Source organism: Oncorhynchus mykiss, chromosome 23 (genome assembly GCF_057628025.1).
Source record: "Oncorhynchus mykiss isolate SJ-2025 chromosome 23, ASM5762802v1, whole genome shotgun sequence".
Lineage (NCBI taxonomy): Eukaryota > Metazoa > Chordata > Actinopteri > Salmoniformes > Salmonidae > Oncorhynchus > Oncorhynchus mykiss.
The window spans coordinates 10,760,456-10,783,860 of NC_143044.1; the positions used below are offsets into that span (position 1 = coordinate 10,760,456).

General features: G+C 41.0%; 2 protein-coding genes across 52 annotated transcripts in view; both read left to right on the forward strand.

Annotated features, from left to right (window-relative positions):
* The first annotated feature begins 11,795 nt into the window (after positions 1-11,795).
* On the forward strand, positions 11,796-14,912 carry LOC110502425 (protein YIPF4). 2 transcript variants are annotated; one of them, XM_021580451.3, is made up of 7 exons: positions 11,813-11,939; positions 12,073-12,378; positions 12,981-13,134; positions 13,281-13,452; positions 13,586-13,663; positions 13,834-13,947; positions 14,157-14,912. In XM_021580451.3, exons 2-7 carry the CDS (start codon positions 12,294-12,296, stop codon positions 14,292-14,294), a joined length of 741 nt encoding a protein of 246 aa, XP_021436126.1. In that variant the 5' UTR covers positions 11,813-11,939; positions 12,073-12,293; the 3' UTR covers positions 14,295-14,912. The 2 variants fall into 2 exon arrangements, with proteins under 2 accessions (XP_036815685.1, XP_021436126.1); XM_036959790.2 differs by having other exon boundaries at positions 11,796-12,378.
* A 779-nt stretch (positions 14,913-15,691) lies between these two features.
* LOC110502424 (dual E2 ubiquitin-conjugating enzyme/E3 ubiquitin-protein ligase BIRC6) overlaps positions 15,692-23,405 on the forward strand; it is a 141,982-nt gene continuing 134,268 nt past the window's right edge. For all 50 annotated transcript variants that reach the window (XM_090216829.1, XM_036959768.2, XM_090216833.1 and 47 more), the window contains exons 1-2: positions 15,692-16,423; positions 19,804-19,985. In XM_090216829.1, the coding sequence (XP_090072955.1) occupies positions 16,213-16,423; positions 19,804-19,985 (393 nt within the window). In that variant the 5' untranslated portion in view covers positions 15,692-16,212. The remainder of the gene's footprint in view (positions 16,424-19,803; positions 19,986-23,405) is intronic.

Below are 23,405 nucleotides of genomic sequence, written 5' to 3' on the forward strand. Positions count from 1 at the left end.
AGTGTTTTTATTTATTTATATCGAAGGTAAGGCCGTCCAATTCTGGTGTCATATTTTTTACATGTACAGTAGCTTGTAAACTGCTCTGTGTTCATATTCAGGAGGATGTGTTGCACTTTCGGTTGATAGTAGTGAGCAGAGCACAGCAGGAAAAACATTTCAGAAATGTGGGTGTGGGTTTAATGACTTCAACACTGAGTAATGGCACTCAAGCTGCCCAATTTGGATTAAGGGCACATTTTGCGTGAATTGGCCTTTGGATCTCAAGCCTAAACCCCCTGCACCCTGCTCTCTGCCCCTACCCATTTGGGCTGCTCAGTTATTCAAGGTGAAATACTCCAGTCTGCTGGATCCTAAAAATACTGCTGCTGTAATTAAATACATTACCACGCTTACATTCCTACTGTTGATCATAGCCATCAAAGCAACATTCACAATACAAATTAAGGGCTGGCTGGTGAGTGTTGAGCAAACAGCTTCTCTGTATCTATCTGCAGATCCAGAGGCATCGGGCAGCGTGTCCTCTGTTATCCTGGTCAAAATAATTATTGTAGAAAATTCCCATGACATTCTGATTCATAATCCAGCTGTATTTTGGCCTTGGACCCTTTGACCAGCATAGTGCCCACCAAAATTCTAATGAGAAACACCATATGAGAGCTTTTAAACCTAAGCCCTACTTTCAGTGTTGTACACTTTTGTAATTATTATGTCCTATGGGAGCAGCCAGAACATTTTGGTACTGAAGTTGAACATAGATAAAAAAAAATAATATGACTGAGTTTGAGACCAGGGGTACAAATTAGTGATATTTACTACAAACAATACCAGACATGCCATATTGGTAAACATTGTTGAAATTAGAACAGGGATTGGTGTTTTACTTGGTTTTCCTGAGCCAAAACCAACTGGAAAATGTTCTTTATGTTTCAGGTTATCATTTGAAACGTCAAACACACTTGAAGCAAATGTAAACATATAATAAAACCGATTTAATCAAAAGAGCAGTTTAACAAGAGTTAGCAAAGTGTAGGATCAAGTTTATGATGAAAAATGGTGCCGACAAAGAGGGCTGCCGTACTTCTGGCGCTTAGGAAACTTTGAAGTATTTAGCTTTTTATGTGTTATTTCTTACATTATTAGCCCAGAATAGTTTTTGTGTTTTACATACAGCCGGGAAGGACTATTGGATATCAGAGCAGTGAGAACACACCAGCACTACCAGCATTACGACCAGGAATACAACTTTCCCGAATCCTTTGTTCGAACCCCTTCAGGGCAATTGAACTGATTCCAGAGGCTGATCCAAAACACTGCTGGCGGAGGAGAGGTACTCAGAGTAGTCTTCTAGTCTGATTTAGGAGGCGCGCAAACCACCCACCGCTTCAAAGTATAATACTCACTAATCTTGGGGCGGTAAGTAGCCTAGTGGCTAGAGCGTTGGACTAGTAACCGAAATGTTGCAAAATCGAATCCCTGAGCTGACAAGGTAAAAAGAAAATCTGTCATTCTGCCCCTGATCCAGGCAGTTAACCTATTGAAAATAAGAATTTGTTCTTAACTGACTTGCCTAATAAAAAAATTCAATTTTCAGTCTCTGGATAATAGAGTCGATGAGCTCAGGGTGAGGATTTCTTCCCAGAGAGACATCAGGGATTGTAACATACCTTGTTTTACATGGACACATTGCTCTCTCGGGATATACAGCCGTGGCCAAAAGTTTAGAAAATGACACAAATATTAATTTTCAAAGTCTGTTGCCTCAGTTTGTATGATGGCAATTTGCATATACTTCAGAATGTTATGAAGACTGATCAGATGAATTGCAATTCATTGCAAAGTCCTTCTTTGCCATGCAAATGAACTGAATCCCCCAAAAAACATTTCCACTGCATTTCAGCCCTTTCACAAAAGGACCAGCTGACATCATGTCAGTGATTCTCTCATTACCACAGGTGTGAGTGTTGACGAGGACAAGGCTGGAGATCATTCTGTCATGCTGATTGAGTTCGAATAACAGACTGGAAGCTTCAAAAGGAGGGGGGTGCTTGGAATCATTGTTCTTCCTCTGTCAACCATGGTTACCTGCAAGGAAACACATGCCGTCATCATTGCTTTGCACAAAAAGGGCTTCACAGGCAAGGCTATTGCTGCCAGTAAGATTGCACCTAAATCAACCATTTATCGGATCATCAAGAACTTCAAGGAGAGCGGTTCAATTGTTGTGAAGAAGGCTTCAGGGCACCCAAGAAAGTCCAGCAAGCGCCAGGACCGTCTCCTAAAGTTGATTCAGCTGTGGGATCGGGGCACCACCAGTACAGAGCTTGCTCAGGAATGGCAGCAGGCAGGTGTGAGTGCATCTGCACGCACAGTGAGGCCAAGAATTTTGGAGGAGAAGAAGGGCAGCAAAGAAGCCACTTCTCTCCTGGAAAAACATCAGGGACAGACTGATATTCTGCAAAAAGATACAGGGATTGGACTGCTGAGGACTGGGGTAAAGTCATTCTCTCTGATGAAACCCCTTTCCAATTGTTTGGGGAATCCGGAAAAAAGCTTGTCCGGAGAAGACAAGGTGAGCTCTACCATCAGTCCTGTGTCATACCAACAGTAAAGCATCCTGAGACCGTACATGTGTGGGGTTGCTTCTCAGCTAAGGGAGTGGGCTCACTCACAATTTTGCCTAAGAACACAGCCATGAATAAAGAATGGTACCAACACATCCACCGAGAGCAACTTCTCCCAACCATCCAGGAACAGTTTGGTGACGAACAATGCCTTTTCCAACATGATGGAGCACCTTGCCATAAGGCAAAAGTGATAACTAAGTGGCTCGGGGAACAAAACATTGATGTTTTTCGTCCATGGCCAGGAAACTCTCCAGACCTTAATCTCATTGAGAACTTGTGGTCAATCTTCAAGAAGTGGGTGGACAAACAAAAACCCACAAATTCTGACCAACTCCAAGCATTGATTATGCAAGAATGGGCTGCCATCAGTCAGGATGTGGCCCAGAAGTTAATTAACAGCATGCCAGGGCGGATTGCTGAGGTCTTGAAAAAGAAGGGTCAACACTGCAAATATTGACTCTTTTGCATCAACTTCATGTAATTGTCAATAAAAGCCTTTGACACTTATGAAATGCTTGTAATTATACTTCAGTATTCCATAGTAACATCTGACAAAATATCTAAAGACGCTGAAGCAGCAAACTTTGTGAAAATTTATTTTTTATGTCGTTCTCAAAACTTTTGGCCACGACTGTACTGTCTTAGTCCATCCAGCCAGTTGGGTTCTCTGTTCATCGCGCAGACAGGAAAAAATATCTCTCCGGGAAGAAGAAGGGCATGGGTGTATGTTACATGATTAACGACTCATGGTGTGATTGTGATAACATACAGGAACTCAAGTCCTTTTGTTCACCCGACCTAGAATACCTCACAATCAAATGCCGACTGTATTATCTTCAGTTATAGTCACAGCTGTGTTTATCCTCCCTCAAGCTGATACCACGACAGCCCTCAAAGAACTTCACTGGACTTTATTCAAACTGGAAACCACATATCCTGAGGCCGCATTTATTGTAGGTTTGGATTTTAACAAAGCAAATTTGAGAAAAAGGTTGGCGAAGTTCAATCAACACATTGATTGTAGTACTTGCGCTGCTAAAACACTCGACCACTGCTACTCCAACTTCCGGGATGCCTACAAGGCCCTCACCCGCCCTCCTTTCGGCAAATCTGATCACGACTCCATTTGGCTCCTTCCTTCCTTTAGGCAGAAACTCAAGCAGGAAGTATCCATGCTAAGGACAATTCAACGCTGGTCTGCTTCAAGATGGCAGACTGGGATATGTTCCGGGTAGTCTCCAATAATAATATTGACGAATACACTGATACGGTGACTTGAGTTTATCAGCAAGTGGATAGGAGATGTTGTACCAACTGTGACTATTAAAACCTACCCTAACCTTAAACCATGGATAGATGGCAGCATTCGCGCAAAACTGAAAGCAAGAAGCATCACATTTAATCATGGCAAGGTGACTGGGAATATGGCCGAATGCAAAGCGTGTAGTTATTCCCTCCGCAAAGCAATCAAACAGGCAAAAAACGTCAGCATAGAGAGAAAATGGAGTGGCATTTCAATGGCTCAGACAAGACATATGTGGCAGGGTCTACAGACAATCACCGACTATAAAGGGAAAACCAGCCACGTCGCGGACACCAACATCTTGCTTCCAGACACGCTAAACACCTTCTTCGCCTGCTTTGAGAATAATACAGTGCCACCGACGCGGCCCACTACCAAGGACTGTGGGCTCTCCTTCTCTGTGGCCGATGTAAGACATTTAAGTGTATTAACCCTCGCAAGGCCCCTCCTGTACTCTCTGTTCACCCATGACTGTGTGGCCACGCACGCTTCCAACTCAATCATCAAGTTTGCAGACGACACAACAGTAGTAGGCTTGATGTGGATATGGGGGTGCTATTTGCTTTCCAACAATGACGAGACTGCCTACAGGGTGGAGGTGAGGGCCCTGGGAGTGTGGTGCCAGGAAAATAACCTCCCACCTAACGTCAGCAAAACAAAGGAGGTGATCGTGGACTTCAGGAAACAGCAGAGGAAGCACCCCCCTATCCACATCGACGGGACCACAGTGGAGAAGGTGGAAAGCTTCAAGTTCCTCAACGTACACACAAGCATTTCGCTACACTTGCAATAACATCTGCTAAACACATGTATGTGACAAATAAAATTTGATTTGATTAAATACATTTTATTTGTCACATGCGCCGAATACACATGTAGACCTTACGGTGAAATGGTTACTTACAAGCCCATAACCAACAATGCAGTTCAAGAAATATAGTAAAGAAAATATTTGCTAAATAAACTAAAGTAAAAACTAAAATAAAAAGTAAAACAATAAGATTACATAACAATAATGAGGCGATATACAGGGGGTACCGAGTTAATGTGCTGGGGTATAGGTTAGTCGAGGTCATTTGTACATGTAGGTAGTGGTAAAGCGACTATGCATAGATAATAAATAGCGAGTAGGAGCAGTGTAAAAACAAGGGGGGAGAAGCTGTTAAGGAGGCTTTTGGACCTAGACTTTTTTGGTCCTTCCTCTGACACCGCCTTGTATATAAACTCAGCAAAAAAAGGAACGTCCTCTCACTGTCAACTGCATTTATTTTCAGCAAACTTAACATGTGTAAATATTTGTATGAACATAACAAGATTCAGTAACTGAGACATAAACTGAAAAAGTTCCACAGACATGTGACTAACAGAAATTGAATAATGTGTCCCTGAACAAAGGGGGGGGTCAAAATCAAAAGTAACAGTCAGTATCTGGTATGGCCACCAGTGGCATTAGGTACTGCAGTCCATCTCCTCCTCATGGACTGCACCAGATTTGCCAGTTCTTGCTGTGAGATGTTACCCCACTCTTCCACCTGCAAGGCACCTGCAAGTTCCCAGACATTTCTGAGAGGAATGGCCCTAGCCCTCCGATCCAACAGGTCCCAGATGTGCTCAATGGGATTGAGATCCAGGCTCTTCGCTTGCCATGGCAGAACACTGACATTCCTGTCTTGCAGGAATCACGCACAGAACGAGCAGTATGGCTGGTGGCATTGTCCTGCTGGAGGGTCATGTCAGGATGAGCCTGCAGGAAGGGTACCACACGAGGGAGGAGGATGTCTTCCCTGTAACGCACAGCGTTGAGATTGCCTGCAATGACAACAAGCTCAGCCCGATGATGCTGTGACACACCGCCCCAAACCATGACGGACCCACCACCTCCAAATCAATCCCGCTCCAGAGTACAGGCCTCGGTGTAACGCTCATTCCTTATCTTGGAACTGAGATGCAAAAAGTCCCAAATGCAATGTCCCAAGAAGGAAGTGACCCTACCTAACTAATGCAAAAGTTACATTTTAACTTCATGACGAGAGAGAATGCAAGAGACAGTCAACTAATAAAGCAGGCAGCGGCCCAGTTTTTTTTTTAGGTGCTGAAATGTAAAGCTGCTTCCACAGCGCAATCAATGGGAGGTGAACAGCACCTTGTGCTGAAAATATAGCTAACTTGTTACGCAAGTGGCACCAAGCAACATACAGAGAAAAACTACACCAGTCGAGTAATTCATTTCAACAATAATCTTAATTTTAATTTGACTTTACAAAACAACAAGAGGGCTTAATTGTAGTCTTATTTATTCAGAGCCAAGGCCCATATAAAATAATTTAACTAGCTGAGGTAGGCTATGTGGCTTAACAGCATCTTTCACAAGAAGAAAAATGGCCTAATAGAAATGGGATTTTTTTTAAATGCATTTGGCCTACTTACAATTGCAACTGGCCAACAAGGCAACATCCTACATAAAACAATAATTTAAAGAAAAGAAGTCAATGTCTGAATGTCTGTATCGGGAGTCTTGGGATAACCTGCTCCTGTAACGACAAAACAGACAGAAAATACTGTCAGCATGAGACTTAAAATAGCCATGGATAAGCACTGACAATAATAATAATCACAATAATGTTAGTATTTAATAATTAATCATATAGGCTACTAAGTTACTTACTTAATGGGAAAAGATGCATTTCCCCTCGGACACGATCTTGTGGACGTCGAGTGAGAGGGTTGTGATTTTGATGCGCAGGTAGTCCTTGATTGACTTATGTGAAAGCCGGTTCCTGTCGTGAGTCTTTACTGCGTTCATAGAGGAAAATTAGGATTCGCAGGTGTAAGTCGATCCGAACATTATTAGCACATAAAGCAAGTTTCTTTATTGTGCTGTATTCCTCTGAGCATGCCACCCAAAATGCACACCCAACGACTCAGCACCCAACGACTAAGCACTCTTGAGTGCATCCCTGATTTGGCTCGTTGTTTGGAAGTTTTTTCACCATGTCCACAACTGTTTTCCCTCTTCCTTGTAAAGACAGATTTAACCCATTTAAGTGACAGAATATGTCAGCCAAAACAGCTCAATTTCCAGAATACTAATGTGGTCAGTTGCTGCCGTCATTTAGCTTTTTCAGACAAAATCCACAACCTGGTCATGCAGCTTACAGAATTGCTCTAGAGCTTTTACTTTACTAAGCTAGCGCACGTTGTTGTGAAGCAGGAGGTCATAGTGGGTGGCCTCCTCGGATTCTGTCACAAGCTTGCGGAAAAGATGGTGTTGTGTACTTGATGTCCCCCTGACAAAAGTTGATTATGCGCATTACTTTATCCATCACATCCTTTAGCTCAACGTTTAGTCTGACACACAGCACAGTCTGATGGATGAGACAATGCAAGCTATTCCTTTGTGGGGCGATTTCCTTCAACCTGCTGACCAGGCCTCTGTGTCTGCCCACCATAGCAGAAGCCCCATCTGAGACCACAAAGTAGACTTTTTCAAATGACAGGCCATGCTGCGTAAACAATTCTTCCAGCTTTGTGAATAGGATGTCCCCGGTGGTGTGTCCTTCGAGGGGAATCAGTGCCAGTAGCTCTTCTTTAAAGTAATTTCCTTGAAAATAACAGACATATACACACAACTGTGCTACATCGGTGTTGTCAGTACACTCATCAATAACCATCATTGTGGTAATGACAGATTGGTATCTCAGCGCATTCTTAGTCTAAATTACTTTAAATTTTTGCAGTGTGCAGACCTCCACAATCAACCAGGGACCCCAAATAGACAACTTTGGACAAGCCTAAATCAATTACAGTCACGGTTGACCACCCCCCTCCTTCACGCAGAGTTACAGGGTTAGGGAGTTAGTGGGCTAATCCTTAGGGAGAAATCCCGACCAAATAGCAGACCCAATCTGGTGAGATTTGTTATTGAAGCACAACAAAAGCAAAGAAAACAAAACAACAACAGCAATACACATTTTTTTTATAGGCAGGCATGTGAACAAAACAGTATGCATATTTACCAAAGGGTCCCAGGGGATTGGTAATTCCCCCTTTGGACACATGACTCACATTGTGATTCATACGCCCGAAAATAACACCACTGCCTGTTAAGTAAAAAATAAATGAATTAGAATAACAAATCAAATTAGAATTACAACTCTTGATAACTCCATAAGGAAATAATTGTATCCCATAAGGTTAATGGTAAAATATACTAGAAACAGATGCCCCTCATTTAGGGGCAGCGCTCGCTCTCTGTCCTTCTCATGGTCCAAATCACACATAGGACAAATGCTAAATTATAAACTTCTTCCTAATTATTAGTGTTTCCATTTTACATTTAAATGTCACCCAATATTCTTAGCCTTTCTAGTAAGGGTGATCAGGCCTCACCAGAGAGTCAGAACAGAGGTCAGTCAACCCTATTAAGTGAGTGTTTCTTTCCTTTTACCTCAGACATTATTTAAAGATATTTCAAACATTACAAACATGTTGAGTATCAAGTTTACATTGGATCTTTCAGTAAAATTCTTATCAATAGAATATTTATACTGGATCTCAATGACTGCTCTCCTAAGGCACCTGCCTCAGGAAGCCTTTCAATGGGAGAGATACAGAATAATTGATAAACATGTCAAATAAAGTTGGTAGCGGACATAACATCAGTCTTGGAGAAAAGAAAATAATATGTACTTAGTTTGCACATCTTAAATCAGTCCTAAAAATACTTCAGCTTAATTGAGTTTGCTAAATATTGGGCAGGAAGAGTTTATAAAACCATGTGTATACAGAATTATACTTCAGACATAACAGAAACAGATTATTGTTTTAGGTTACATTACCTTCTTACTTAAATCATTGGTGTAACCCAAACTATAGAATTGAGTAATAATAATTGGAAATAGTCAAAAAATGTCTCTTATTCAATTATTCATACCTCTGTCCCAAATGTCCCCACTATGTCACGTTCAGCTTGTTTGACTTCAGTGAGTACTAGCGGCTATTTACTTATCCATAACCCAAACACCAGATTGCGGCCTCTAATTTAATATCAGTCCCAATGCTTAATCCCTCTGTTCATCATGTGACCTTGTATTGAACCATTTACTCTTCAAATTACTAAGATATTGCATTATTAGAGTTCTATCTGAAAGCCACTAGGACCCTTCTCCCCAACAGGAAGACCTTCTCAATCTCTACTGCTAATACACCCGGAACACTCTCAAACAATGTTCTGCTTTTACCCCTATTGCAAGGTTTAAAAACAAAACAAACATGATAACTTACTCCGTATTGGAAGGCATTGTTATAATTTTAGTCTACCCTAACAATGTTACCAATTAATATTTATTACCAATTTATGTTGGATATTCACTTTCTGCTTCCCACTTATTAAATGTCTATTATTTTGCCTCCCGGGTGGCGCAGTGGTTAAGGGCGATGTACTGCAGCGCCAGCAGTGCCATCAGAGTCCCTGGGTTCGTAACCGGCCGCGACCGGGAGGTCCGTGGGGCGACGCACAATTGGCCCTAGCGTCGCCCGGGTTAGGGAGGGCTTGGTCGGTAGGGGTGTCCTTGTCTCATCGCGCACCAGCGACTCCTGTGGCGGGCTGGGCGCAGTGTGTGCTAACCAAGGTGGCCAGGTGCACGGTGTTTCCTCCGGCGCATTGGTGCGGCTGGCTTCCGGGTTGGATGCATGCTGTGTTAAGAAGCAGTGCGGCTTGGTTGGGTTGTGTATCGGAGGACGCACGACTTTCAACTACAACAATTGGATACCACGAAATTGGGGAGAAAAAGGGGTCAAATTAAATTTTAAAAAAGTATATTATTTTAAGACTGACATGTAATGCTCTGAATTTATAAAATACATCTGCCAATTCAGAATGTAAGAGATAAACTTGAGGGAGCATCCTTTCTAAGGTAGCTCTTGAGACTAGAGTCTCTTTCTGGGATCAACTTTCACAATAACTGGGCTGGCACTGTTTATCAGTCCCCGATAGATGGCCTGCTCTGCCCATAATAATTCTAATAATTCTAAATTCTACCCACTGGGACGCTCATGAATGAATCATTGTTTATTAACAACTTGCTGGAGAGGTCACAGTCAAAATTAGATGCATAAAGTACCGGTCTGAAGTGAGCTCTCCCGGGGCAGTCCCGTTAGTTCTCTTATATACTGCAGACAAGTTACATTTGCATGATTTAGCTTATTCATCTTTCATAATGAATTATCATTAACGTTTGCTTCATTCATGTGACCGACCAATCCATCATGAGGCTTCTTCTCCCTAAGCTGAGACCATGAAACTGAGATATCTTTTGTTCTCAAAACAAGGGTCTGTGCATACTGCCAAATTGCAGATACTGATAGTGAGGATTCATTCAATCAGTCACTTAAATGAACACAGAAATTGGTTATTAGAAAAGCACAAACATAAAATGTTCCATCACACTACTTTGAAGCAAGGTAAGTTATGCCTCATAATATAAAATAAAACATTCATGTTTCAAACAATTAAGCACACCTTTCAAAATGCATACTGCCTTCAGCTCACATTGTAAAGTGGTGGGTGATGCTCTGATAGCCTTGTTTTGGTTTATTTCATAACCGCCTGTCACATCTGCTCCTGCAATGCCCTCTACTGGTCATCCTGTATCTCTTTGACCTGCCTCCTCCCCCAGTGCAGTGCTCTTTCCCTGTGTGTGTGTGTGTGTGTGTGTGTGTGTGTGTGTGTGTGTAGACAGGTGTGCTGAAGTCTGAGCAGATCCCCATCAGCTGCAACTCATTCCATAATCAAGACCTCAACAAATACTCAGTCCTGACACTTCCAGATCGTAATCTCGGCTCAGTCAGTTACGCTTCTACTCCCTTGGATTCCTCCCTGGACCTGCTTACCCTATCAACCCCCCCTCGCTCCAGCCTCTGCATGTGTGTGGTTCCCACCGTGAATTGTGGAGGAGGTGTGGTGTGGGGGTGCTTTGCTGGTGACAGTCAGTGATTTATTTAGAATTCAAGGCACAATAAACCAGCTTGGCTACCACAGCATTCTGAAACGATATGCCATCCCATCTGGTTGTCGCTTAGTGGGACCATCCTTTGTTTTTCAACAAGACAATGACCCAAAACACACCTCCAGGCTGTGTAAGGGCTATTTGACCATGAAGGAGAGTGCTGAGTTCCAATCACCTGACCTCAACCCAAATTAGATGGTTTGGGATGAGTTGGACCACAGAGTGAAGGAAAAGTAGTCAACAAGTGCTCAGCATATGTGGGAACTCCCTCAAAACAGTTGGAAAAGCATTCTAGGTTGGTTGAGAGTGACCTTTTACTAATATTTATGAGTTTTATCCAGCCAGATAAACACTCCAAACAGCCTACCCGACCACTCAGAGGCCTCCTCATGGTCCTGAAGCACACCGTTGCCTGGCTTTGTATCACATTCCAATGATACAACTGGGGAATGCGATTTCAGAATGTGAGAGGGACATGTAACCCCAGTGAAAGTTGCGCTCCTGCATGCAAGTATTTTTACCCCAACCCTGTCGGCAAAACAAATCGCAGCTATGGCATAGCGAAGTTACTTGTAAACGCATTTTAATGTGATTTTGAAATAAGAACATGCTTCCATGAATATAAAATACCATTAGCCATTTCCCGAAATACTTACCCACGAATTGAATGGGCTAACAACGATAAGAATGACTAAGCACTGAGCAGTAACACAGCTAACAGGTGTTCGTTTTTAATGGCAAATGAGTTCACAACGAGCTGATACTATTGGTCTTTCTATTCTGATCAGCCAACCATATGGGGGGAGTGTTTTGGACGACAAAGGAAGGAGTGGTTATCTTTTTTTTAAGTGTCATGTTGTATATTGCTGGCGGGAGTCCAACTATCACTAGATGGCGAGTTTTTCTGCTGCCGTGTTGGGATTTGATGTGTCGTCTTTACCAGCCTCACACTTCCTTCTTTCTGTAATATCGCTGGTCGTCACTAGTTACCACAGCCAAAAAGTAATAAATCCCGACTATTTCTACAATTTATTTTCTGAAAATCTGACTCGAACTAACTCTAACTATACGGCTAATCTTGTGCCTAACCATGACGTTAAATGAAAACCAAAAAACACATTTTTGTTTTCATCAGTTATTTCGATATAGCCAATTTGACTTAGTGGCTGTGGTAACCAGTGGAAACCAATATCTCTGGCTGTGTGTTGTCGGACCTCAGTGGGTGGGACCAAACGATACCTCAACAACAAGATGGAATAATCGTGGCAAATTAAGGGAAGCCCGTAATTGACAACGTTCTATTTACTTGTGGCAGGTTATTAATTGAAACGCCTTTTAAATGTCAGTTCTTAGGACATGAAGGTTGTTGGCACAACATCAACAATGCAGCTGTCTCCCACCAACGGAGATTTTACCTTCGTCTCGTCAACTGAAGCTGAGGGTAATGTTAGCAGGCCGTGAAAACTGTCATGTGTTTTATATTCATTTTAGTTAGCTTGCTAGCTAGCTACCGTATTTGTCAACACGCCATTCTGATAGCTTGACATTTAATTCAAGTATTTAACTAACCTTGAGTCATAGTGTTGTCAATTTTGTCAAGTTACGTAGTGGTTCAGAGAGATTTGACAGCTTCTGCAGCTTTTACGGCTAGGCTAGCGTTAGCAATCCAACTAGCTAACGTTAGCTATATCACTGAAGTAAATCCATCTGTCTAACTCTATTCTTCTAAAGATACGCGTAATACATAACTCAAAAGTATATTTTCACTAGTTGCATGTATTGCTGATTTGAGTAAATAAAGTTGAATATCATTTAGACAGTAGGACAAACAGGGGGACAATTATTTTCGTCATTCTACGTCCGTTTTTTGTTTAACTGAGGTGATTTGGTTTAGTGTAAAACGATCTATCGAGGGAAAAAAAGGTATCCTTAATTGTGATACGGTTTTGGAAACCTTGAACATATACTGTACAGTTCAACAATACAGAAATTCAACGCATGTTATATGTGAACCAATAATCGTTTACATTAAATTCCCTTCAGATCTAAGTGGTACTATCGATGCCCCAGATGTTAAATTGAACATGGGCAGCGACAATGCAAAAGACCCATATGCAACCACGTTCCTGAGGAAACGAGGCTATGGCTGGCTACTGGAAGTAGACGAGGATGACCCAGAAGACAACAAACCTCTTCTGTAAGTACCTTCTTCAAGAAACCCATTCTTTGTCCATGCACATTGATAGTAAAATGACATTGACATCCAATTTGTCCATCACTGCTAACTAAATGTGCTGATATCTCATGATGCTCCTGTTCTCTCTCATATGCTTGTATGATTAGGGAGGAGCTGGACATCGACCTGAAAGACATCTACTACAAGATCCGCTGTGTGCTGATGCCAATGCCCTCCTTGGGCTTCAACCGGCAGGTTGTGAGGGACAACCCTGACTTCTGGGGTCCTCTGGCTGTAGTGCTCCTGTTTTCCATGATCTCCATCTACGGACAGTTCAGGGTGAGGCGGCAGGACAACCTGTGATTTATTTTCTTCTCAGATCACACCAAAACAATGTGTCCTTTGGTACCATGTCACAATTTTCAGCTTGAAAGTTGTTTTAATTATTTGTTGCATTATTTTATTTCCTAAGGTTGTGTCTTGGATAATTACCATTTGGATATTCGGATCTTTAACAATCTTTCTGCTGGCTCGTGTTCTCGGTGGTGAGGTAAGCGCCACCTTTTTAAGTTAAATAATTAATATTCCTAGTCTTGATGAGTAGTACATTTCTCTTACTTGATACTGTACATGCCTCTGGATGTGAATTTGCTTCCTATTACAACATGAATGATGTGGTATGCTGTGAAACACTGACTTGCATTGTTTTATATCGGATAGGTGTCTTATGGACAAGTCCTTGGAGTGATTGGATACTCTCTACTCCCGCTCATCGTTATAGCTCCCTTGCTTTTGGTCATTGGGGGTTTTGATGTTGTTTCTACACTAATAAAGGTGAGCACATCAGCAAAGATAATCAACATTTATTCTCTCACATTTTCCACAAAAATTAATCTCTAATTCAGCACTGCAAATTTGATTTAACATACGCTAACATATTCAAAGCTTTTGAACATCTTTAGATTTTTTTTGTTGATAATACAAATGTACTCTTAAATCAGATATGAGTGTTTATTAGTTGTCAACTGTCTTTAATTTTCCAGCTTTTTGGGGTATTCTGGGCTGCTTACAGTGCTGCTTCTCTACTTGTTGGGAATGAATTCAAAACCAAGAAGCCTCTTCTCATATACCCTATTTTCCTTTTGTACATCTACTTCCTGTCACTATATACTGGGGTCTGATTGGACAAATGGCTACTGTCGGCACTTTGGTTGGAGACTGACACAAAGCACTGTGAAAAGACACACAAGGATTCATTCCACAATGAAAATAAGGAACATGGATTTTTTAAAAGGTTATTTTCTCCCTCTTCTTTTATCTCTGTTTACAATCCTAGACTGTGGGGATAAGGGTATATGTTACGTCAGTGTATTTAAATGTGCCCCTTACCTCTTTGCTCATTAAAAAGCAGCGTATAGTGTAAGGCTGCATTCAGATTTAATTGTAATTAGAACCCTGGTTTGCATTCGCATCATATAATTTAATTAGGGTGTGAAATCTGGTTTTGGTAATCATGTTGGGGACACACAGATTTTTGTTAATGCTTTTATTCCATAGAGGAAGGTGGTGCCAAATACAGTGCACAAATGTTCAATTAGAACCAAGGGGTTAAGAAAGACGTCAACCCCTAACTGAGGTTCCACCATTATTTTGTAAGGTAGTGGATTTAACATACTGTTATGCGTTATTTAGTTGTCATTTTATGCACCTTTTACAAACCTTTATTTCTTAACTTATGAATTTCAGCCTGGGTAGGCCAGTAGATGGGCAGTTTGAGTGAAATAAAACAGTCTATTAAAGTGTGGTGCCTTTCATTAGTTGTTTTATACAGTTGTTTAATCTTTTATTGAACTGATGTATATTTTCAGACAACTTCCTTGTATCGATTGTACGTATAACTACTTAATGTGTTGGAGACCTGATAGTATCAGAACATGTTATACAATTGTGGAACATTTTTAGACCTGGAACAATAGTGATATTTATAATGAATTCACAGTGGGGGGGTTAAAAGCTATCAACATAATTGTCCATATAACTGTTGTACTGTACTAGATATTTTAAAATACATTCCCTCTCATATGTAAAATGTTATCATTAATCTGCATGCCTGTTAAAAAAAACTCACACCCAAGCTTTTATGTAGGATTTATTGGCGGGGTTCAAGTTGTGGTATTTACAGTAATTAGAATATGAATTATTAGCTGTAAACATTACATTTTTTAAAATATTGTTAGTGTGTTGTGCTGACACATTGTTGTATATAAGCATTTAGAACAAATACTGTTCATTTGTTCTTGAAATGTGCCATTTAGATCTTAATCGTTATTACAGAGTACATCTGAAATAGGATATCAGATAAACGCAAATAAAGTATGCATATGGTTTCTAGTGATAAAGGAGGAACGGAAATGTGCATTGGTTTTACAGTAATGCGGTTCAAGCCAATTTCTGTGTTATTTGGTGTCCGTCTTCAAGGGCTTTACAAGTGATAAAAGATCTTGGTGGGCTGCTAAAACTCAACAGACCGATTGTTTAACTGTACAGTAGGGGGGCGTTCGTTCGCTTGCTTGCTGTTGCGCGGTATGTTATAGGGACCACTGGGCGATGGGTTTTACGGTTTATTTTTCGGGGTTCTTGGGTGGGGATTTGCTGTATATCCCAACATCAGGCAAGGGCTGAATCAAAAACAAAATAGTCATAATTACATATAACTCACATAGCTAGTAATTTATATATATGGGAGTCACAACAAACAGTGGGGAAATAATAACATTCACAAAACAGTAATCCAAAGAGGTTCTCTGTCTGTACTCCGGAGTCAACATCGCAGTGCCCTCTCTGGTGTCGCGTGATAGCCAAGCACTACGCTAGTTCCGTTTACCTGACGTTCATCTGAGTGCAACGCTCGTAGCTTTCTCAGTACTGATGGTGAATAGCTACAGCTGCGGTAACCGGTGGAGGAACAGAAGCCGCAGAAGGAGAGTCAGCAGTAGTAGAGGAGCGGTAGTTTGGGATTAAGCGTTTACAATTATTAATCTTACTCGTATAAACGGGAACTTCCTACAAAACAGAAGGGAACGGGGAAAATAAATAAAGATGGCGGCCGCGGCCTCGCCGGGCTCCTGCTCGTCCACCTCCTCAGACTGGATTGTACTGAGAGACGGTTGCCTTCGTTGCGACGAGGAGGGCCTGCGGAGCCTTTCCTACCACCCGGCCCTTAACGCTATCCTGGCTGTTACTAGCCGGGGCAGTATAAAAGTAATCGACGGCACTTCAGGGGCCATTCTCCAGGCCTCGGCCTTGCATGGTAAGTCAAGGCCAAGGAACTAGCTAACTGGTTTAGTTAGTTAGCTAGGTAGCTAGCAATCAGGTGATTGTCATAACTATCAGATGAAACGACACTGGTCAACAATGTAACGTTACATTGGGCCTGCTGTGGTGGTTGACTTGGGCTAAGTTAGTTAGCAAATAAATATACATTTTATAATTTGTCGTGAATTCTGACATTTAGCTACTGATTCACTTGCTAAACAAATATATTTTGTTATCCGATTCATATAAAAAACACTTGAATACATAAGTAGCTAAATGTCTTAAGAATCGTCTTGTTGTCAAGACGTTTTGCTAACTAGCTAGCGTCAACGTTAGCTAACTAGCGATTTGTTATGAAAACAGCTCTCTGATCATGAACTGGCCGCAAAGCTAGCGAACCCGCTAACGGTGTATAACGTTTTGTCAACATTCAATCAATCGTTGTGTCATCATAGCTAACTAGTTAGGCACACTATCTTGCTTAAATATGTAGCCTCTATCAATAGGGTAAGTAACATGTAGATATCTAACGTTAATGTTAGTTACCTAGTTAGATTGTATTCGGTGGTAGTTACCTAGTTAATTGTGATGACACTAACATTACTAGTGAGCTAACTCGTTTCGTTGGCTGTGTTGGGCCAAGGAAGCAAAATGTGCATTGTGAGATTGCTGGCTAACTATGTTAGATAGCTATCTACAAAGAAAGTGCTTGAAGGCTAGTTTACATTACTGACAATGTGAAGTCACATTCGTTAGTTGGCTACATAGCTAAAACCGTTAACTAGCTAAGATGTAAATTCATCGATGATCACCAGCACCGTGCATACATGTGTCGCAGTAAATGTTAGCAAGCTTGCTAGGTAACGTTAGTTTGTTGTAGAATATTGATCTAGTTAGGTAACGTTAGTTGGCTAGAAAGGTTATGACGTGTAGCTATTCCTACTACGCAGAACAATAAAGTATGCAATGTCTGTTGGCAATCTAACGTTAGCTAATAACGTTAAGTTAGTATTGTAGCTGTAACATTTTGTGTGGAAAATGGTTGACGAACGTGAATAGGCTTGGCTTTAGTTTTTGTGACAATTTATATTTGACGATGCCAAACAATAGAAAACATTAGTGTTTGTTCTTCAACGTGACCCCCCCATCTGTAGCTACATTGAATGCAGACTTGGCTGGTGGGAGGAACTGTGGGATGACGATTTTTGCACTAGCACTACACATCTGATCCAAATAATGAAAACTTGATTATTTGAATCAGCTGTTTAGTGTTATGTGAAAAACCAAAACGTGCATGCATCCCTTGGGGTCCCGAGGTCTGAGTTTGGTTAACACTGCGTTGTATGCCCACAATAAGGCAATTATTAGAGAGTAAGGTTACATGCACACAACAATGCGATGGTGTATTGTCAGATAAATATAATAGTTAAATTAAAACGTTGACATGCTTTGCAAAAATAATGATTTCCGTAATAAGCCTGTTTGCATGGACACTGAAATCGGCCTGAAAAATGCAGAAAATAGGCACTCAAAATAAATGTGATATCACAACAACATGTTACTTTTGGGAAGCATATTTGATTCTGAGTTTGGACTGATAAAGTTTGTACAGTGCATTCGGAAAGTATTCTGACCCCTTGGCTTTTTCACATTTTGTTACAGCCTTATTCTAAGATGTATTAAATAAAAACAAATCCTCATAAATCTACAAACAAATACCCCATAATGACATAATGTGTAAATGAATAAAAACAGATCTATTCAGACCCTTTGCTATGAGAGCAAATACCAAGCTATGAGGTAGAACCAAGCCATTGCCTATAGAGCTTTGAGACAGGATTGTGTTGAGGCACAGATATGAGGAAGGGTACCAAAACATTTCTGCAGCATTTAAGGTCCTCAACGAACACAGTGGCCTACATATTTCTTAAATGGAAGAAGTTTGGAACCACCAAGACTCTTCCTAGAGCTGGCCGCCCGGCTAACAGGAATTGGGGGAGAAGGTCCTAAATCAGAGAGGTGACAATGAACCTAGTGGTTACTCTGACAGAGCTCCAGAGTTCCTCTGTGGAGATGGGAGAACCTTCCAGAAGGACAACCATCTCTGCAGCACTCCACCATTCAGGCCTTTATGGTAGAGTGGCCAGATGGAACCACACCTCGGTAAATGGTACATGACAGCCTGCCTGAATGCCAAGCGTCACTTCTGGAGGAAACCTGGCACCATCCCTACAGGGAAGCATGGTGGTGGCAGCATCATGCTGTGGGTATGTTTTTCAGCAGCAAGGACTGGGAGACTAGTCAGGATCGAGGGAAAGATGAAGGGAGAAAAGTACAGAGATCCTTGATGAAAACCTGCTCCAGAGCGATCAGGACTTCAGACTGGGGAGAAGGTTCACCTTCCAACAGGACAGCGACCCTAAGCACACAGCCAAGACTACGCAGAAGTGGCTTCGGGACAAGTCTCAATGTCCTTGAGCGGCCCAACCAGAGGCCAGACTTGAACCTGATCGAACATCTCTTGAGATAAGTGAAAATAGCTGTGTGGTGACGCTCCCCATCCATCCTGACAGAAGTTGAGGCTCTGCAGAGAAGAATGGGAGAATCTCCCCAAATACAGGTGTGCCAAGCTTGCCGCGTCGTAACCTAGAAGACTCAAGGCTGTAATCGCTGCCAAAGGTGCTTCAACAAAGTACTGAGTAAAGGGTCTGAATCCTTTTTTAAATGTGCTATTTCTGTTTTTATATACATTTGTAAAACAAAATTCTGACCCTGTATTTTCTTTGTCCATTATAGGGTGTTTAAATTGAGAAATGTTTTAAAAATCAATTTTAGAATAAGGCTGTAAAGTAGCGAAATGTGGAGAAATTCAAGGGATCTGAATACTTTCCAAATGCACTGTATGTAGCCAATTGTTCATCCTTGTTTCCCAGAATAATAGGAATGGTGATTACCTTGAACCAGGTTGAATTAGCATTACCCTAGCATTTTACATTACAGCACATAATGAAGTGTTAGTAACATAGTAGATGCTACAAAAGTGTTAAGGGTTGTTTGGGAAATTGTTTTCATTGTGAGTAAGTATCTTTACAGTAACAATAATAAGGCTACCCGATAGGGCAATAAAGCATTATTTTTTGAGGAGATGGTATAATTGAAACAAATCAAGTTTTGTGAGAATAGGGTTTCCATATTTCTGTGCAAATATTGTGAACGTAACAAGCAATTTGCAGTTTAGTTCATCAATATTTCAAAGACTAACTTAAAAGTATATTTTATTATCTGGTAAACATGATGGAGTTATAATCTGACAAAAGTCCAGCTAATGCTAGGTCTTAGTAGCTACACTAATACCCTGATGTTTGTGTTTCCTAGCTAAACCTGGAGGCCGTGTTAGGTGTCAGTACTTCCCTGCGGTAGACAAGGTCCTCTTCGTGGACGACTACGCAGTGGGCTGCAGAAAGGACTTGAACGGTATCCTGCTGCTGGACACAGCCCTGCAGGCCCCCGTGGCCAAACCAGAGGACATGGTCCAGCTAGAGCTGCCTGTTACAGAGGTAAGAGAGCCAGCCACTGACGCATGACATAAAACGCACTCGTACATAGCACTTGGAAAAGTTGCCAAACTCACATTTGAGTTTTTTTAAACCCATTGATAGGGTTTTAAAACCCATTGATAGAATCACTATCCATCATATTGTATCTTTAACAATTGTCTTCTAGTACCACACACAACGAACAACAATGCTCAAAAACAGGTAACTTGCTACTTTGGCTGATTGTCATCTTACAACAAAAAATGTATTTCTTAATACATTCTAAATAGGGCCGTGACGATGTTAGCATAATACTCAGTATCGTGGCAGGAAAAATCTGCATTGTGTGTTAACTTCTTAAGGAAAACAGCTCTACTGCATTATGTTAAGATTCAGATCACTTTATTGTTATCCGGAGTCAAATGTATTTATCTTCCAAGCTATAGCACACTATTGTACATACAGCAGGTTAAGAGTTAGGTCTGCTTTGTGTTTTCATTTTTATCACGGAACAAATATTGCGTTACTAGTTTTTGTGAACAGCCCAAATTCTTACTGTTGTGAGTGCAAATTAGGATACAGATATTGATAATTGAATTATGTCACACTACTGCAAGCATTGTCTACCTAGCTTCAAGATCACACAATCCCTTCGACAGGTCTGCTTAGAAATGTAGAAAGACTGGTCCACCGTGAGCGAACACACATGCTAACCGTGGAGAATCCACCACTCCCATGTATTTATGTTTGAATGACAATGCTTGGCCTGTGCAAGTGCCACAGATTTGTGTAAAAAAGTGCTACGTGTGCAACTGTCAAGATAGGAATCAATCCATTACACCCCTGAAATAGTTACTGATGGCACTCATCCTTGTTTCATGTTCTTTATCTCATACCTTATGGTATTTGTAGCACCTGGTTACACTAACTTTCTAAATTGAACTATTTGAACACACATTTCCCCCTGTAATTAGTCAATATAGCCCACAGAAAATTGCGCTTGACCCCATTGTGGTATTCCAACATTTTCCTGAAAGGAATGCACAGACAGAAATGATAATTTCAGAGTACGGTTCGGCAATATTACAATAGCATCGTTTATCCATGAAGATTGACCACCATCGTTGATGGTGACGACATTGTGATGTGACAGAAAATGGTTTAGCTTATTTGAACTTGACTGGCGCCACACTGTAAAAAGCTGCCGTCTGTGCACACAGCAGGGCAGCACACAAGTGTCATTCTGGATAATTTGCCTATTCCTATTTTATAGCCTATTTCAATAAATGTTATAAAACCCACAGAACGCTGGAGAGGAATGTAGGCCAGACGCAGCAGAAAATTAAACAAAATCCAAATGTCCAGATAGAAAATATTGTTTCTCTCTGTCGGATGTATGGGCATTAGGTTTTAGCCTAAAAAATATATATATATTTTGAAGTATAGGACACTCCTTAACTATGTTGTCTGTTTTAAAAATTGTATGCTAGTCACTTCTCTCTCCATTCGATAGCCTTCAGTCATATTCCTAGCCTATCGTTTTATGCATGGCTTTCTCCCGATCAAACAATGACTGTAACAGAGTTCCATCTCAGTTATTTAAATAGTCTAAAATGGTAAGGTAGCCAGAGGACTAATAATGAGTGAACATTCAATAGCCTATTGAAAAGCCGACTGACAATTTTAATCAAATAGAAGCTTACTATGAAAAAAATTGTCCATGCCGGCCGGGAAATCCCTCCATGAGAGGTTGAAAACCAAAGGGTCAATAACCTATTCCCCTCCTCCTAGCCCTATCATCAAAGCTTCAAGACAAGTTAAAATTCTAAACAGTAGCTTATTTCCCAAATATTTTAGCCTACGAAGGCGTTGTCCTAAAGTTGTTGTGGCTTTAAAAAATAAGCAGAAGGAAAGTCTATAGGATAGGCTATTCTCAATCACACCTTTTTTATTATTTTAGAATTCAAATAAAGGAATTATCCAGTTCTGAAGACAGTAGACTGTTTATGTCCAGCCCTTGATGTAGGCCTATAACCTAGCTCACTACGGTAGAACACTGTGTGTTCCTCATCAGTTATTACTCCATCATGTGCGTGCCACAGACACCTGTTCTGCTCCACCAGAAAGGAACTTTAGAAAATATTTGCCATTGCCTGCAATTGGCCTCTGCCAGGTTTTCAACTACATTACCCAACATTACCTTTGGTAATCATCATTCGCTTTCGCTCAATAGCCAACTGTTTTTGCAGCAATTTTTTTTTTTTTTTTTTGTTTGTTTTGTTGTATTTTTAATAAAAGGAAAAGTTTAAGATTGAGCAATAGCACCGTATATCACAATGTTTTATGGGCAGTTAATCACGATAGGACAAAGGTTGACATCACCCAACCCTATTTCCCCAACTGGCGGCTAGCGTGTACTTTTTATTTCCCCCCCAAGTTTTCTGTGCAAAACATTAGTTTTTTCTTTGTTGGACATAATACTGTAAAAACAGAAGGAAATCAGTTCCAAGTAACAGTGTCTAGGGTTTACCGAGCATGAATGTACCACCATCCAATCTGCAGAAACTGCGTGATGCCATCGCGTCAGAATGGACCAACATTCCTGTGGAACACGCCCCAAATAATTCAGGCTGTTCTGGAGACAAAGGGGGGTCCGACCCCAGGTACTAGATGGATTGTTGTAACCCTTGACTGTTGCAATCTCGTTGGTTTCAAAGCAAGGCTTACTTTGCTTTATGACCTTTGGCTGTTTATGTGCTGCATGTCTCACTTGTTTTGCTTTAAATTGTTACGGGCTATCTAGTGCGGTTTGCTCACAGACAGTAGGCAGTCCTATGTATTCAGAGACATTTCTCCCTCATTCCTCATAGAGACTGATGTTGTTTTTAATCATCATCACAGGCGGTTAATAGATCTGAGCACAAACAGCCTATATTCCAGGATTAGTTGTACCTCACAGTCAATACCTTTTTGTAGCTCAGTTTGTAGGTGGTCTTTTGTAGCTCAATTGATAGAGCATTATGCTTGTAATAGAGATCGACCGATTTAATCGGAATGGCCGATTAATAAGGGCCGATTTCAAGTTTTTATAACAATCGGAAATCGGTATTTTTGAACACCGATTTGGCCGTTTTTTTTTACATCTTTATTTAATTTTTATTTAACAGGGCAAGTCAGTTAAGAACACATTCTTATTTTCAATGACAGCCTAGGAACGGTGGGTTAACTGCCTTGTTCAGGGGCAGAACGACAGATTTTTACCTTGTCAGCTCGGGGATTTGACCTTGCAACCTTAGAGTTAACTAGTCCAACGCTCTAACCACCTGATTACATTGCATTCCACGAGGAGACTGCCTGTTACGCGAATGCAGTAAGCCAAGGTAAGTTGCTAGCTAGCATTAAACTTATCTTATAAAAAACCAATCATAATCACTAGTTAAC

Bases quoted from the DNA above. Each gene is read 5' to 3' on its own strand.
- LOC110502425 (XM_036959790.2), top strand. From the start codon at position 12,294: ATGAAGGTTGTTGGCACAACATCAACAATGCAGCTGTCTCCCACCAAC. The intron at 12,379-12,980 runs GTAATGTTAGCA...AATTCCCTTCAG, and splicing joins CTCGTCAACTGAAGCTGAGG to ATCTAAGTGGTACTATCGAT. The intron at 13,453-13,585 runs GTGAGGCGGCAG...TTATTTCCTAAG, and splicing joins CCATCTACGGACAGTTCAGG to GTTGTGTCTTGGATAATTAC.